General features: G+C 36.7%; 3 protein-coding genes across 3 annotated transcripts; 1 reads left to right on the top strand and 2 right to left on the bottom strand.

Moving 5' to 3' along the window:
• Window positions 1-3,220: 3,220 nt before the first annotated feature.
• Window positions 3,221-5,478, top strand: BDF20DRAFT_909072 (glycosyl transferase family 64 domain-containing protein; the record flags this gene model as incomplete). Its single annotated transcript, XM_053083543.1, has 6 exons — window positions 3,221-3,370; window positions 3,476-3,631; window positions 3,721-3,840; window positions 3,936-4,127; window positions 4,202-4,343; window positions 4,421-5,478. The coding sequence occupies 6 exons, from the start codon at window positions 3,221-3,223 to the stop codon at window positions 5,476-5,478; spliced, it is 1,818 nt and encodes a 605-aa protein (XP_052940526.1).
• Window positions 5,479-7,810: 2,332 nt separating this feature from the next.
• BDF20DRAFT_843741 (acyl-CoA N-acyltransferase) lies at window positions 7,811-8,857 on the bottom strand. Its single transcript, XM_053079579.1, has one exon. It carries the CDS (start codon window positions 8,787-8,789, stop codon window positions 8,256-8,258), a length of 534 nt encoding a protein of 177 aa, XP_052940525.1. The 5' UTR covers window positions 8,790-8,857; the 3' UTR covers window positions 7,811-8,255.
• A 163-nt stretch (window positions 8,858-9,020) lies between these two features.
• On the bottom strand, window positions 9,021-14,725 carry BDF20DRAFT_843740 (uncharacterized protein). The gene is made up of 6 exons (XM_053079578.1): window positions 14,253-14,725; window positions 12,700-14,158; window positions 12,246-12,623; window positions 9,864-12,169; window positions 9,678-9,785; window positions 9,021-9,613 (listed from the first exon to the last, which is right to left on the bottom strand). Exons 1-6 carry the CDS (start codon window positions 14,583-14,585, stop codon window positions 9,263-9,265), a joined length of 4,935 nt encoding a protein of 1,644 aa, XP_052940524.1. The 5' UTR covers window positions 14,586-14,725; the 3' UTR covers window positions 9,021-9,262.
• Between the last annotated feature and the right edge of the window lie 1,878 nt (window positions 14,726-16,603).

Here is a 16,603-nt window from a genome sequence, read left to right as displayed (position 1 = left end):
TTGATAAGAGATTTGTCCGCAACTTGAACTTCGAAAGGAGAAATGCTATTTTGAAGAAGCTAATAAACAGCTGCCATAAGGCATCGAATTTGAGGTTGTCTACGATGGCATTGAGGATCTCGTTGCAACATTATTTTGTAGTCTTAAGAAAGCATAATTAAAATCTTCTACCACCAGTAAGGTGAAATCTCTCCAAGGTGTTCAGTATTATATAAGGCACTGGATCTGATTTGCAAATAATCGAGGTCTCCTTATAACCAAATACAGATAAAACGTAGATGGAACTAGTCTACTGTCTTTAAAACGCGTGTTAGAATAGCAGAACACTTGCTTCTTTCACGTATGTTACTCAACCTTGGATTTCAAACTACCATCAATGACCTTATGTCAGAATACCTTTTCCGTAAGTATTATATAAAGCGTTATAAACAATATAATGCAGGCTCCCAACGCTACATCTGTATAAAGTTCGAGATGAATAAATGACTGTTTATGTCTCTCGTTGGGAGCAGAATGCGCACGGTTGGTTTCTCCAGAAACCAAAAAAAAAAGCAAAAAAAAAGAAAAAATAAAAAGGAAATGGATTCGACTTCTGAAGTATGATGTTGAGGCGCGGCAAGCATTATGCAATCAATAATTTGGTTCCTTCCTTGTGAATACGCCCAATAGTCTTTATTAACGTCTTAGCAATTCAAAAGTTCATCCATCTCCAATTAATTTAAAAGTTAGAGGAAAAGAACCATGTGCAAGTTTAACTGTATAATATGTACCAATCTTTTTTTTACTTCTTATATTAAAATAGTCAATCTATAAGCATTTCACTATAAAGTAAAAATCGTTGATTTTTGTTGAGATATACACACATGCAGTATTCTTCGGGTAGGTGTCTTCTTGGCACAAGATAAATGAACTGTATTTGAAAAGACACATTCACTTACTGTAAGATAAAGCCTTGAAAACGACAATCTAGAATCAAACGTTGTGTTATAATTGACCAGCGTATGAACATACTATAATACTACATTGTCTAATTTGGAGCAGAAAATTGACAATAAACATAAGAAATACAATATTTTCTTCTATTGCTGCTGCTGTTATCTTTCTTATATTCCAACTTTGTGTTTGGAAGGAGACTCGAACTATTTACACGAAATAATTCTCGCTCAAAGAAATTTTAACCACCAAATTTGGCTGGACAATAGACATCGACTCGCAAAGTATTGTTTCTAAAGGCAACATTTGATAGCTTAGAAAGCCACCAACCAAACTGGACTGCTGCGACTTGATAATCGCAGAATGTTTGATTGGGACTGATCGAGAGCAAGCCAAGTACGTTTATTTTGCATGCAAAACTTTAGAGGTAAGGCATAGTTAAAGAAACTGGTGGAGAACTATTAACCATGACACAAGAGATATTTGCAATATTAGTACAGTGTTGGACAGATTGTAATGAATAGAAAGGAATGGAGATCATTCTTTTTATCCAAAAGTTGTTAACTACATCAAAAAGACGGAAAAAGAGAGTGCAAAAAAAAAAAAAAAAAAAAAAAAAAACCAAACCCAATCCTAGTAAGTCCAGATAATAAAAGTGTTTTTGAAGTAAAGGACTAGTTTAAAAAGAAAATACAGGTCGTAAGAGACAGCACTCGTATTGATTTTTAAAACTAGATGTTCAAAGCACAACAATTGATATCATTTGAGCTTTAAGTGTCGGTTACACTAAGGGATCTTCTTTTCAACGTTATTCTTTAAAGATTAAATAGAAGATGATTTAGCTACTTGCTTATTATGATTAAAAATCAAATAGGATGGGTTTCGTTTGATTCAAGGCGTACATTAGCAATCAAAAAAGACGATTTGGATTGTAAGAGCCTTACAGTAAGTACGGTGTATGCATTGGGGATGAACGTACTGTTTCTTGTACGTGGAATGTGCTACCACTGCTCTATTCATATGATTGCCTCTTTTCATCTTCTGTAGAGAATACGTTACGCCATAATGGATATGCGCAACGTATCTAGACACCCCCACACCCCCACACCCCCGCCGTTTCTTTACTGCTAATGTATATACGCATAAGACTACCCTTTTAGCTTCTAATAAAAAGGAAAAGTACCCAAATTCTTTTTTCAAAATTTACCATTGGTGATGTCTTTCTTTAATTTTTAAATTCTAAGTTCAGCTGTATCCTCGGTCAGCAAAGATGACAATGATGATATCATGCACCGACGCCAAGTTTTTCCTTTTTTAATTTTTGATCGACCTGTTGTCTATAGCTTTATAAAGCTATAAATATCAAACGAAGAAAGAAATCAAGTGTTGTATATATTCTTAACGCAAATGGAGTATTTAAGAAGTTGTTTTTGTTTCGAGAATTTCCAGATTCGCCCTCATCGTTCTATTTATAAAACAGTAAACAGGCATCTTACATCATATAGATGCTACTGCCGCTGTCTGTTTTCCAACAAAACCGACTTTCCAGAGTATTTTTTTGTAAAGCGGAAGCTTCTTCTTCTGTGGCAATGTTTTAGATTTCTTTAGGGATCGCCCTCCTCCAATTATGCTTTCTATTGCCTTATCAGGAATGATAGCTCGGTTTTTACTTGTAACGAAAATTCAGCGGCAACTTTACGCTGACGTGTACAATTAACAGATAAGAGAATTATGTGTGCCAGATAGTAGCAAACGTTGCAAAGGTGTCAACGTCTTAGCGCCAAATCATATAGGCATTCTTCAGTGCACTGCGAGGAAAGTATGCCATGTCAATCATTTTCACAAAAAAAAACCAAAAATCTCAAACATGCTGGATTTTAAAATCTTTATTTCCAAGATAATCTCAGGTATAAAACAAACGCCGTGAAGCCGTTTCATAAACAATTGGACAAAAACCCGACATATATAAAAAGGGGCCCACGTTTCTCTATTGGTTTTCTTAGTCCTCTTTTTGAAACCATTCTTTCTTCAGTTATTTCCCGGATTAGCAGTCAATCTCTTCTTCTTTCTTCTTACTTGAATATTTATTTATTGAAAAATATCGTAATAATTTTCTATTCATTCCAACTATACACACAAAAAGATGAATAGAAGATATTATGTTTTATCATTGACATCTTTGTTATGCTGCTTAATCATATTTATTTTGTATCCAACATTAAAGATATCAGATGGCATAGCACATTCAACACAGCAACCAAGCCGACCCTTTAGAGACACGTCGATGATGACGGCAGAAGACAAGACTGCAACAGCACTAGACAATGATATGGATACCAGTAGCAGTATTAAGAGCAATAATAGAGGAGGCAGCTTGCTTAACGTCTTTAGCAATAAAAAGAGTGCGTTTGCAACAATGATATGTGATCTCAAGATGGTAAATTTATCTATGACTTTAGACTTGCATTGTTCATAATAGTCGTGTTACACTGAATGTAACTAATATGTCATTTTTATGTGTGTGTTTATGTTTGTGCTCTAGCTTGAACCGACAATGGTATCACTTTATTCTTTAAACTCTGTTTTCGCCAAGAAGTTATCATCCAAACAAGATGTGATTGTTCTACTCCCTGAATCGATACAAGTCGAATCTGAAGATGTTGAAAAATTAGAAAAACTTGGTGCTCAAGTGATAAGGGTAAAACTGAAACTAATTCTCGGTAAATTGTTGTGTAGAATGGCGAAGAGATTTATATTATTTTTTCTTCTTTTTTTTGGCTGATATAGACATCTTTTCCTCAAGCTTCATCTTCTGACGGTGATGTCTGTAATACCGTGATTAACTTGTTTGCCTTGTTTGACTATTCAAAAATTGTGTATTTCACCCCTGATATCATCTTTAATAACGTAAGTATAATTTAACAAGAATCAAGAGAGTGCAATCATTGATATGTCCGTGCGGCACTTTAACGTATGATTTTTTATTTTCTTCAACAACTCAGAATGTCGATCAATTACTCAATTATCCAGTCGGTTCCGCTCTAGCAAACTCACTCTACATTTTGGAACCCAATCCTAACTCATTTGAATCCTTAGTGAGAGCTCTCAGAAAATCAAGCAATGCTACTTTTCCTGAAGTATTAGAACAAACACTTGATAAGTATTCTTACGTTTCAGAAAAGGATGTCGTGAATGTAAGTGTATTTTTAAGGCTTCGTTATGGAAAATCAGAATTGATCGCTGACCCTTCATTGACGATTTGCAATAGTATCTTCAACTTTTCTCAGGACCAATGAAGCCTTGGAATTTCCATGCTTATAGTGATGTTGATTGGCAAAAGCAATGGGATCCTGTTGGATTTTACAATTGGCGTCGTTTGAACAATGACATGCGACGTTTATTCAATCCTGGTAAAGTAACTCTTAATATAAACATAGTATGCCTTTCCTGCAACAGAATAATAATAACAGAAAACTCAACCCTCTAGAAACCGACTGGGCTAATGCGCCTAGACAACAATTGGTCTGTGATTCTTACTTGACATCTGTCTCTGATCCGCAATACTTCCCAGTTCAAGACCAATTCTCTGTTTTAATCAGCACTTATAACCCTGAACGTATCGAACACCTTAACCTCATCATTCAACACTTACTGAAATCACCCTATGTTCACACTGTCTTTGTGACGTGGCACAATCCTCAACTGGCTGTACCTGACACTTTGTATGCTGATCTATCCAAAACTGATTACAGCCGTGTCAAAGTACTTGTACAAGACTATGATTCTTTGAACAATCGTTTCAATCCCGTGGATCAATTAGTGACGGATTCTGTTTATATTATGGATGATGATGTTTTCGTACCGCTTGATGATCTAGAATTCACATTTAATGTTAGTAGTCTCAGTTTTTATGTTGTTTGGAAGTTTGGAAAGAAACTAACCAACTTGAGTTTTCTGTATCTGAATTTGCAGGTATGGCGGGGGCGTAAAGATAGTGTTGTTGGCCACTTCCCTCGTTACCATGCATACAACCCTGTAACTCTTGAGTCTGTCTACAAACTGATCGGTTCTGCACCTTACAGCATCGTCCTTACAAAGAGTATGTTCATTCGCTCAGAATACTTATTTGCTTATACCTGTCTCCTGGAACCCAAGCTGCATGAGATGGTTGATCGTCAATTAAATTGTGAAGACCTTGGTTTTTCAATGATGGCTTGTGGTATTAGCCGTGTTCCTGCTACTTTTGTTCGTCCTGAACAACCCATGGAGGACTTCGGCTTAAAAAAGGGTATTAGTGTCAATGGCTCCCACATGCCCAACCGTGCTCAATGTATTGCTGACTTTATCACGCTTTTCTGGGACAGAAACGATCCTTTAGTTTACAACTATGATATAGCTCAGCCTTTCAGAAAGGCAGTCATTAACACTGGTGAATGGGAGAGAGTCAAGCCTATAATTAAGTCTGAAAGATTGAATAAGAACAAGAAAAAGTCTCAACAAAAGAAAAAGAAAGGCAGAAAGACTACTACAACCAAGCAGAACTAAAACGTGTGAACTTCATCATCCACCTCTTACTTACGCTTCGTCAAGATAGAGTTCAAGTAGCATATCCCCACTCCCTAATAGCCTTCCTAAGATAGGAATACCATTTATATTGATAACGTACGCACGTCTTTGTTTCTGATCTTACGGCTTATAGGCATACCAAGTCTATTAAGATTATTATTTTATACAAAGCCCTTCTTTCCTTTCTTTCCCTGTTAATAAGTCAATTATGCCCACATAACATATACATCTACATACATCCTACTATTTTTATACATTAAGTTTTATTGGGAGAACTTATCTCTATTCCTATAAAATCAAAAATGCGAATATTTTACCCTTCCATTTGCATTTTACGAAGAAAAAGAACGTGTTTGGTTTTATTTTTTCTTTTTATCGGTAAAATGGGTTGTCATTTTTGAGCAGATTTGACCTGTGTCTAATTTGCCTTTTGTCCAGAAAAAATAACATCACCTCCCATTGTAGAATCAGTGATTTTTTCTTCCTTTTTTTTCCTGGCTGTGTCAAAACAGAAAACACACGGACCCTTCGAAAGCGGGCCAATAAAAACTTGGTTCCAGATTAGGGACAAAGGGGTTTCAATGTTCTGCAGCGTTTGATGTATTGTGTTTTGCTAACCCTTGACTAAAGGATTTCCATAGCAATATTTTTCGTTGGGCTTCAAAGATGTTAGGTTATGAAAGTAAATCTAGTAGTCTATACCTTACGTCAGTATGTTGTATTACGTTGTAATTGCTTTTTTATAGAATAAGACACTGTTATAGTGAGCAATGGTTCAAAAATATTTTTTGAGATGATAATGGTGGTAGTAACACGAGGGAGGTATTTTAAACTATCATCACGCAATTTCTATTGTTCTCTCAACGTTCTAGAGAGAAACAAGAATTTATCATAAACTCAGCCGGTGAACATGCATTTGTTACATAATATAGTACAGGCCAAAAAAACACGTATTATATAATAATTAATAAAGAAAAGGATGAGAGCATTGAAAACAAACAGTTGTTGGATTTTCCAATGCCTTATAATGTAGCTATATTGATATGCTTCCTGATTTTTTGAAAAAAGGGAGCTTTCAATTTGGCCATTCTTTCATAGAAGCTATTACAACATTATGCTTGTGAAGTAGCACTCTTTCTTAATGGAACAAGTATCACATGTAACACGCGAATTTCTTTTCCGTCCATCAAATATTATTGAATTACAGGCTGCTGATTGTCAAAGAGACTGATTCGGAGGAGTATCAAGCTTCAATTGTAACAGCTGATTCGGTTTGTAAAAAGCAGGGACAGAAAAAGAGAGGGCAAAAAAGGAACGCTTATTAGGAAGGGAGGTATCTTCCTTTTTGGTCCCGTCATGGAAGGCAGTATATAGCAGCGAACTTCACGGGCATAAATCTACAATAAAATTTAAGTATGCTGAAGGAAATAAGGCATTGCGAGCAGATATGGTATTCTAGCCTCATGGAAGCCTTACAATTATTTAAATAGATGAAGATGGGTCACTATATTGATGGGGGATCAGGATGTATATTATAGAATATTGTCAACGCAATAACGATAATAAAAGCCATGACTGTAACAGCGCATGTTAAGATAAAAGATTTTACACCTAATTTTAGAAAGCTTCGAAGCAGGTTCTTATGAAAAGCAAGGCTTCCCATTTGTCCCAGTTCAAAAAAAAAAACAACGTCAAAGTAATGCTTCTGGAAACTACACAAGGAGTGTCAATGTTCTTAAGGGAATAGCCGTTACAACGCTGGCTCGAAATGAGCGAAATTAAAAAAGTTGATTGGCCGCCAAACAAATGCAGCATTTTTCTGACAGCGTAGATTTGAGTTCTGTGAGGTATGTAGTAGTTGGGAGCAAACACTTCTTCGACCCTTAGATTACATAATAGTGTACGGGTGTAACAGAAGAGTTATACAAGTTTACAAAAATACAGAGCAACAATGCTAAAAAAGAGCTCAATACAAGGTCAAAATTTAGATGAAATAAAAGACATTTGTGATTTGACTTTCAGTAAAGCGTGAATAATTACTGCACAGTTTCGTTCCATCCTTTTTAACGACATACACGCTGAAATTACAGATATCACCTTGTACATTAAAGATAAAATTCAGATTGAGTATGGAAGAAGACTAAGCTTAATCTCCCTTTAGGCCCCTATATCTATTACAAACAACTGGCAATTAGTAGTAAGCATACTAGAGCAATAAGAGTTACATATCTTTGCTATTTTCTGGTTGTTAACCTTAAATACCGAAACCTCTATCTCTAGTAATGTATTCATCGTAGCCCCCAATAAAAAGAAGCACATTAATTTGGATTTTTCAGAAGCTTAATGGTATTCTTTGTAAGAAACTATACTTAATTCTTAACTTAAACAGCCAAGTTATTGTAGTCACTCGGGGACTGATGTGAAAGACGATCCTGTAAACTATATTTAATGACAATGTGCCCTCTCAATTTTTGCTACAATACTTCAAAACTATTTTACTCATTTAAAATAACCAGCCTTTTCACTATTATCTTGAAAGCTACTGAACACACACTCTTATTGTAATCTACTAAAAGAAAGGTCAAACAGTATTATATCTAGCGTAAACCAACAATAAGAAAACGATTATGTTAATTATAGTTCAATTCTATTAACTGCTCCAGTCGTATTATTTATGATCCTGTCTCGCTAGCGTTGAATGTACATCCTTGGTTTCAGAAGCATCTTTGAAATTATATTGGTAAATCTAGGAAGTATTAAAGTTTCTTTGCGTAAACAAAATCTAAATCTTGCTGATCCCCAACTTTGAATATGTGCCTTCCTGCCTTGTAAAAGCCAAAGCTTTCATAGAAAGCCATAGCCTTGAAATTGTGTTCCCAAACGCCTAACCAAATGGTTCTTTTACCGAGTTCCTTCGCCTTTTCGAGAGCGGCAGATAGAAGTGCTTTGCCAACCCCCTTACCCGTAAACTCTTTATCCACATAAATTCTTTGCAGTTCAACAGCCTCTTTATCACCAATGAAATCATAGTTGTCCTTTCTCTGCCGAAGCTGTGCAAATCCAATCGCAGTACCGTGCTCATCAAAAGCGATAAATGAATGCATAGCTGGATCGCTAAGCTCCTTGCGCTGTATATCGTAGTTGTAATTCTCGTTCATACATACTTCTAAATCTTTTTGCGGCGTTGAAGAAGCACTGTAAGTATCACGAAATGTGCGTTTTCCGAGATCACAGATAATTTGAGCATAAGTGGCGTCAACTGGCTTCACAGTAACCTTTGATGCAGTCATGGGGTGTAAAGTACAAGTTTATGGTCAAAAAGCTATAACCATGACAAGTGAAATAAAAGAAATTGTTCACAAAATCAACTGCAAGAAGCCTTTGATATACGTATTCTGCATTTCATTACGTTTTAAAACAATGCCATTTGATCTGACATACGTATTGTTGAGTTTTTAATAACTCAGTAAAGACTAACAGTAAAATGAAACTAAGCCTATTGTTTATTAGAAGCTAGCCATGTTTCATCTTCGTCAAAATAATATGTCAGGGTTTTATTGTCCCTTTTACGCAGTAATAAGTGAGCATTGGTTGCATCAGAAACCTATAGATTAAACATAGTTTTATTTATAGTCGTATGACAGCAGCAGAATCCCTTGTATAAGCATTTGATTGGATCTTTCGTCACTGGAGTTTATCATGGTATATCAAACTTACGTTTTTATTTTATCTATGTACATAAAGGGGTAGTAAACTCTGGCTATTAATTTGCAGAAAAGGGTAATCGCAAAGGCACACGACCGATCATAGCTTTCAATGTCTTCACCCAGTCTTCACTATCCTCCAGATTATCACTGACACAGTCTACATAATATTCTGAAAAAGTCAATCTGAAGAAGCCTTTTCGATTGTCAGAATGGATTGATTCCGGATTGAACACTTTATCCGTATTTTTATCTTCTTCGACAAGTGTCACTAGCACTTTGTCAGTGGAAGCACTCAATCGTATCACGTCAGCTATGTTGTAATGCTTCCAAACACGTTGTTTGTCAGTGTCTGAAGTATAGCCGACCAGTTGGCTTCCTACGAGCCTATAGAAATGACGCTCCCATATCTGGGTGATTTAACCTTTTGTTTAGTACATACACATTTTTGCCGCGGAGCTAAAGAAAACTTACATTAGAACCTTGAAGTCTTGTTGTTAGGTACCCACTCTTCCAACAAGTGTCATGCCATTGTTTTATTTTTAATGTAAGGTCGCATTCTCTTAAACTCCTTGGCACAGGCTAGAGGAATAAATAATGTTTAATTCATTTCATGGAACTATGTGAGCCAAAAAATATATGATGTATATTTTCTTTTACCAAGGATGGATCAGAGACTGGCAAATACAGCATTTCAATATTTAACTTGCCAACAATCTTCAAAAAATCCTCTTCATCGCCGAATTGTTCTCTTCTCGCCCTTTCACGATTAGTCCTTGCATACCAAGAATTGAAGCAATCGAACTGTGCCTCATATGTCTTCTTATAACATGCTGTAACCATATGATCTACCGCAAACCTTGTTTGACCAATAGCCCCATCTTCAGGATGCACATAGCCTGACAAATGCTCTTTCTGTTTACGAGCAGATGTGAACAAACGACTTACCAGACCAGTTTTAGGCTTGACATGATAGTCTGGACGAACATGAAGCGAAACAGTAATAATTTGCCCTGGTTTAGTGTCAATAATGCACTCATAATCCATAAGGATTTGATGAGTGAGGATTTCATAGCGTGACATGTATTCGTATTCACCGTCGCTGATGACACAGCGAACATAAGTAATCTCTTTAGGGAGAGGAAGAAGCATATGATGGGCTCCACTGACACCAATAAACATTTTTCCATAGCGGTTTATCTCGAACGAGGTGGTGGGTGAGGGTTTCTCATCGGTTATGGCGGTTGTGCGAGTGGCAACAACTACAGGCTGTTGTTGATGTTGTTGTTGTTGTTGTTGCGACAAGTGAGATGAGGAAACGTCTTCTTGGAGTTGAGACTGGGTCGATATCCAGTGATCCATACTGGGTGTAACAGAATCTCTGATGGGCTGTCCCGGTTGGGTGTCGTTACCAATATTGTAGCTAGCATTGTTCAGTTGACTCGACGAAATTGATTGTTTGGCTGAAGGTAATGCTCTCATGTATTGCGAAATATCTTCTATGCGTGGTTGATTATCCTTTTTGTTGGGTATATTAGAAGAGAGCGAATTGCCGTTTTCTCTGGCAACCGTATTGAAATCTACTTCAGCCATGGGAATAAGAGAACGACGATAGTCCTTATCACTCTGTAATGATAGCTGACCTGGTTTCAACTCCACTTTGCCACTCATTCGAGATAGAGGCAGATTAAAGGCAGGAATAACATCTTTCTGTTTGTCAGCCGCAACTAGATCATCTAATCTTGTTGTGTGTCCGTAAGATTCGCTCATGTATATAACAATTTCTCCTTCACCACTGTTATAATTGAACGATGAAGTTTTATCCTTATCAACTTCATTATGGTTGTCTTCTGATAAATTCATAGAAGTGATTTTCATTGTATCTTTAGCACTTTCAATTGGCTTGGATGGCTTATTGGTTTCAGATGTACTTTTTGGCTCACCATCTTTATGAGAATTTGTGTTGGTAGTTGAATGACTATACGTGTCCGGTAATAGTAGGTTATGTTCCACCGTCTGCTCTGATTTTCTATCACTGCTATCCGTTCGGCTGGCGAAGGTTGTTGTGAGTTCTGCATGCTCCTTTGGTTTGTGTACAAGCAATTCCCCATGACTGGGATATATACTGTCCTTCTCTTCTAGTTCACTGATAATAGCTCCATTATAAGAATATACACTCGAAGCAATTGATGCTGTATCATTACCATTGGGATCCTCATCATCATTATTAACGCTATTATTGTTGCTATAATGCTGCTGACTTGTCAGGAATGACTCTCGTTGAAAAACAGATTGCCAATCACCGTTACTGCTTCCTTCTTTGGAATCAGGATCATACCATTGATCTTCACTATAACTGGATGAAGATCGGTTATCGCTGTTGTTCAATACGGTATTTGTTTCGTCTTGCGAGACTTGCTGATGTTCTATATAGCTCAAAGCCCACAATTTACGTTGTGTCCCACTTTGTCTTCTCGGTCTATTAAGCATAATATTATTCATGATATCAGTTTCATATACATCTTCCTCCTCTTCTTCGTCTTGGTGTAGTTGCCGCTGAACTAGGGTGACCAAGCTTTGTACCGTGTCATGACTTTGCTGTTTGTTATCCTTGCTAGAAATATCATTATCATTTTTTTTGATAAAGCTGCTATTAGTCGGTGTCGTGGCTCCTCCGTCGTCTGCTTCTTCTATATCGTCATCAAGAATTTCGAAACCTTCTACTTCACCACCAGTACCGTCTAATAATGAATTGTCTGCAGTCGTGTTAGCAGGAATTTCATTATTGTTTTGGCTGTGGTGCAAGGTATTGTTGATAGAAGTACGTACGAATGCTTTCGTATCGTGAGAGGGCTCGTTGTTAGTTATGTTATGAACATCCCTAATGTGCATATTGGAGTTTCGTTGCTGATGATCATGATCTTCGTTAAATCCGTGTACAAGTAAGCTATTTCGATAATTATCGTCTGTAATGCATTTTGCTTTAGCATTAATCCAGCAATTTTGTACATTTTGATTATACGTAAAGATAATTTGCGTTACCTAATCTATCATTCAACAGAGTCGTTGCATTATCTGTCTCTGCAGTAGTTTTTTCATCCACTTCCAGAAGCGGGAATCTCATATCATCAATGATATTCACATGTTGAATACTGTCATTTGTTGAGTGAGAGATGGTCGATAAGGTAGAGTCTGAGTTGAGCGATCCTCTGCTGGTATAAAGGTCCTCGTCATTGCCTGTATTAGACGTAGAAGATCTCTGACTGGAGTTGTCGATTATTAGAGGCTTATCGATATTCTTAATTTTTTCCTTGGCTGTCATATTATAGCTACTGCCTATCAATTGCTTTAATGATGGTGCGCTCTCATCGAATAGCACTTCTCTATCTTGTTCTTCGGATAACTTTTCTTTAACAAGTTCTATGTAATTGTACAGGATCAGCGTGATTAGAGCTGCAAAGAATATACTTCTGTATTCCAGAGATATTATTTTTACCTAGTATTTCAGGACTCTTCTTTTTGAATTGAGCTTCCGTGAATTGCTCTTCTTCTGTCAATTCACCATATTCGTTTTTCTTCCAGACTGAGAAAACCTTGCCTGTATAATAAATCTCGATTTCTTCTTTATCGTTAAGATGCTCATGGACTTGTACAATCTCTCTTACTTTGCTGCCTTTGATCGTCAAGGTCCGTTTTACCGTATCATTGACAACGATTCCAGCAGTGTAATTATTTTTCTTAGTCTTCACCTGAAGGGAGTCAACGATGCTATTGTCATTCATGATGTAGTTTGTGACACCACGTTTTTCAGGTTGCTCAAATATTTTGTTCGCTACGGCTATATGATGATTCTCGTTACTGGATACCAAATCAGGCTGGTGATGTTGAACCACGCTAATTTCACTGTTGTTAATATTGAGATCTTGACGTTCATTGACTTTGACATTTTGGTCGCCACAAGCTTTGTCAAACGATTCTTTTGTTGCTTCAACTTTAATTCCCTTTATCGCTACTTCATTGAGATCATTGCCGTTGCTGTTGTCTTCGTATATTCCCTCATTCTCCTCATCACTGCTGTCGCTGGCATAAGGTGATATGGGTTGTAAACGTGTATTAGACTTGAGCCGACTAGTTGCTGAGTTGTGATTTACATCATTTTCAGTATGTTCTTTCGTCTCTGCCGCCAGCAATTGCTGGTGACGAAGCACACTGTCCGAAACGTAAGAGCGATCTTTCAACGCCTGTATTATTCTCGATCCTCGCCGCAATTGAGGCTGGTCAGTTACTGACGTTAATGCGGTTCTCAATTTAGAAGCGGTAGAAAGACTATCGCTTATACTATGGTCACTTGATTCTTGATGTACTTCTAACTTTTTCAACAAAGGATTGTTCCTAACAGCCGATCGCTGGACCAATAAGTCTACCTCACGTTGTCTTTTTAATCTTTCCTTTTCTAATTCAGCCTCTTCTTCTTCGCTTAGGACGCGACGTTTTCTTTCTTCGATATGACCAGGTCGGAAATAACGATGGGCCGAGTTATGACGACCCATCATGAGTTTGGAGCTGTTTCCTTGATGGTGACGGGACGACGATTTCACCTCTGCCATTTCCCGTAGGCGTTTAAATTTGTCGGACACAGCAGCAGGTTGTTTAGTAGTGACATTACGTTTGTTGATGATCAGTTTTGGGCCTTCCTCTTCTTGCTGTTGTGTCTGCAATTCCTTACTTATGTCTGATGAAAATGATGGTTTTGCGCTTGTTTTTTCGATGCTTCTATTGAGTGGTAAATGACCTGATTTATTAACAATGGTAGTCGAAGCTCCGCGATCAATTAAAAGTTGAATTAATTCAGCAACTTGTTGTTGTTGTTGATTTAAGAAATAATAAGCGAGGTGCATAATTGAGTTGCATTCTTCACCCCATAGACATGTGTTAATCTCATCCCTTTGTGTTTTCTAATTTTCAGGCCAAAATGAATATAGACACGGTGGGCTTCTTGATTAACAGACAGCCACTCATTAAAAAACGAAATGAATAAAGTTCTTTTACCTGTATGATAAAGTCTATTAAATTTCTTATCAAATGCAGTTGATAGTGCTCGTCATCGTTTTGTTGTAAATTATTGTAATTGCTGAAAAGCAAAATGAGATAATGAAGTGGGTATAATGGTTCGAACGAAGTGCCTAAAATTGATGATGCTTCTAAACGTTGAGAAAAATGTTTCAAAGTGTCCTTATCAGTGACATTCAACTGTAAAGGCGCCCATAGCAGCTCAGGGCATGACGAATATAAGGATTGTACAGTATCAATATCCACACGTTCAATCGACTTCGCCCATTCCGTTATAAGCCCTTTGTCTTCAATGTTGCTATTGACTGTCATTTATGTTGATATGATTGCAGTAAGTCGATAGATTCGATATAATAATAGTATTAGCAAAGAGCTTGTGTAAAAGAGAAAAAGTGAATAGAGAAAGGGGCAAAAAGCGAAAAGGGACCAAAAAGTACAACAATAAGAAGAATCGAAAAGAGCTAATCCAAAAAAAAAAACCAGAAAATGATAGATATAGGGGAAGTTTTGCAACCATTGGAAAACGGAGTTACAGTTTTCATAAATCAATGAAAATGTAAGAGATTAAAGATTGCTAAGAGAAGGCACAGATTACAATGAAAGACGAAGGCGCACTATGGTCTCTGCTGGTGAAAAGAAATCAGGAACAGCAAGACCTCTTGCCATTTTAGGACTGGTCATTTTAATTAAATATCAGGTTCAAAAGCGGGAAAAGTAAAGCCTAAGCTAATAGCCACTCAATCTTTGATTTGTTTTAATTGATTTAATTTAAAAAACGTATACAGCATCTTTGCTGAAATTTGCTAAAAGTCTACTATCAGGGGCTTATGAACGACTGTCACCAAGATATTTGTACCTTTAGTTTACTGAAATTTTCAGGCAAAATCGCAGTAAATCTGCATTTTTAATTCAATTTATTTATTACGTGAAGAAGGGACCAAAAAGATTCATCCCAGCTTTATCGTTTTCTGCTGTTAATTTTTAATATGCTGGGGTTTATGATTGTTTGTAGCGTTTCCAATGGAGGGGTAAGCAACGGTGCTTAACAAAGTTTCTTTTATGTCCTTCTTGATTTTTAGTATGATATCAGTGGATTGCTCGAGTAAGCTCTTGAAAGGTCAGGAAAGATTTGGTTAGGTACTCTTTCATTGACACAAAAACTTTTTTTTTTGGTCTTATTTTTTTTTGGCTCCAATAAAAGCTAATTATGCCTTCAAACTCAGGTTGCACATCTTATCCAAAGTCCATAGGCTCTTCCGTCGTGCTCGTACTAGAAATATATACATAAATCGTTTTTCTAAGCATACTGAACGGCTTGTAAAGCGAGATCAATCGATCTAATCAGTGAACCACAATAAATTCATAACTGTGCCTTGAACAAATAGAATCAAGTAATACTGTACTATAAAGTCATAATTACTGGCAGTAATGGTAGATTCATGTAAGCGTTAGGGATTCTTATAAAATGGTCATATAGTGCTCTTCATATCCGATTTTTATGAAATAAGATGAGCTAGCCAAAGAGTCATTAAGAATTACATTAACCCTTCCAGTTCATATGATTGAAATAAGACAGCAATAACAATCGCAGTTACAACAACTTGATAAAATTTTTTAACATTCGGTATAAAAAGTCAAAGTATTATGAAGCATGAATGGTAGAACACTCTACAGTCTGCTTGTTAACTTTCTATTTCGCTTATAACTTTTTATTATCTGCTACCTGCCACCTGCTTAACTGGTCATGATAAATTGTAACAATTCTTTAGTACTTTCAAAATGTGTTGAATATTCTGTTACGAAACACAATATTCCAATAATGGAGAAATGAGAACTATAAAGCGATATATTTTAACTTAAGAACAAATTGTAGTGATGATATGTGAAATTATATCTCGACCCAAGCAAACCAACTCTATTCATGGAAGTAGTATGGATACAATAACCTCTCGAAGTTAAGGTGGTGTAGATTATCGATCCAACTAGGACGTCTAATTCAAATTCCATATATTTGGCAAGAACCATATCATAGCTTTCTTTCTTCAGGGTTCCCATGAGGATTTCTTGCTCGGAGAGAAATGAAGAAAATGATAAGCTCAAAGACTTCCAACCAAAATGTGACATTATTGAACGTATTTAGAACATCTGTATTCCAGAATGTAACCACTCATGCTGATAATGTGCATTGTCGAAATGGAATAAAATTGCATATGCCCGAAAAAAACACAACATGGCAATTACGAAACAATGCAGCGGCGTGGATGCGAATTTCGAAATTCAATAGCTGCATGTAGCACCCGGTTGCATTACTCTGAGTACGCTCAACATCT

Source organism: Mycotypha africana (genome assembly GCF_025528875.1).
Source record: "Mycotypha africana strain NRRL 2978 chromosome Unknown BDF20scaffold_1, whole genome shotgun sequence".
In the NCBI taxonomy this organism is placed as follows: Eukaryota; Fungi; Mucoromycota; class Mucoromycetes; order Mucorales; family Mycotyphaceae; genus Mycotypha; species Mycotypha africana.
Note: the sequence above shows the minus strand (reverse complement) of the source record. Positions and strands in the feature narration are given on the sequence as shown.

Excerpts from the sequence above, each read along its gene's own strand:
- BDF20DRAFT_843741 (XM_053079579.1), bottom strand. The coding sequence starts at position 8,789 with ATGACTGCATCAAAGGTTACTGTGAAGCCAGTTGACGCCACTTATGCT.
- BDF20DRAFT_843740 (XM_053079578.1), bottom strand. The coding sequence starts at position 14,585 with ATGACAGTCAATAGCAACATTGAAGACAAAGGGCTTATAACGGAATGG. Across the intron at positions 14,159-14,252 it reads TAATAGACTTTATCATACAG|AAAACACAAAGGGATGAGAT; the intron begins GTAAAAGAACTT and ends CCTGAAAATTAG. Across the intron at positions 12,624-12,699 it reads GAAGAGTCCTGAAATACTAG|AACTTGTTAAAGAAAAGTTA; the intron begins GTAAAAATAATA and ends ACAATTACATAG.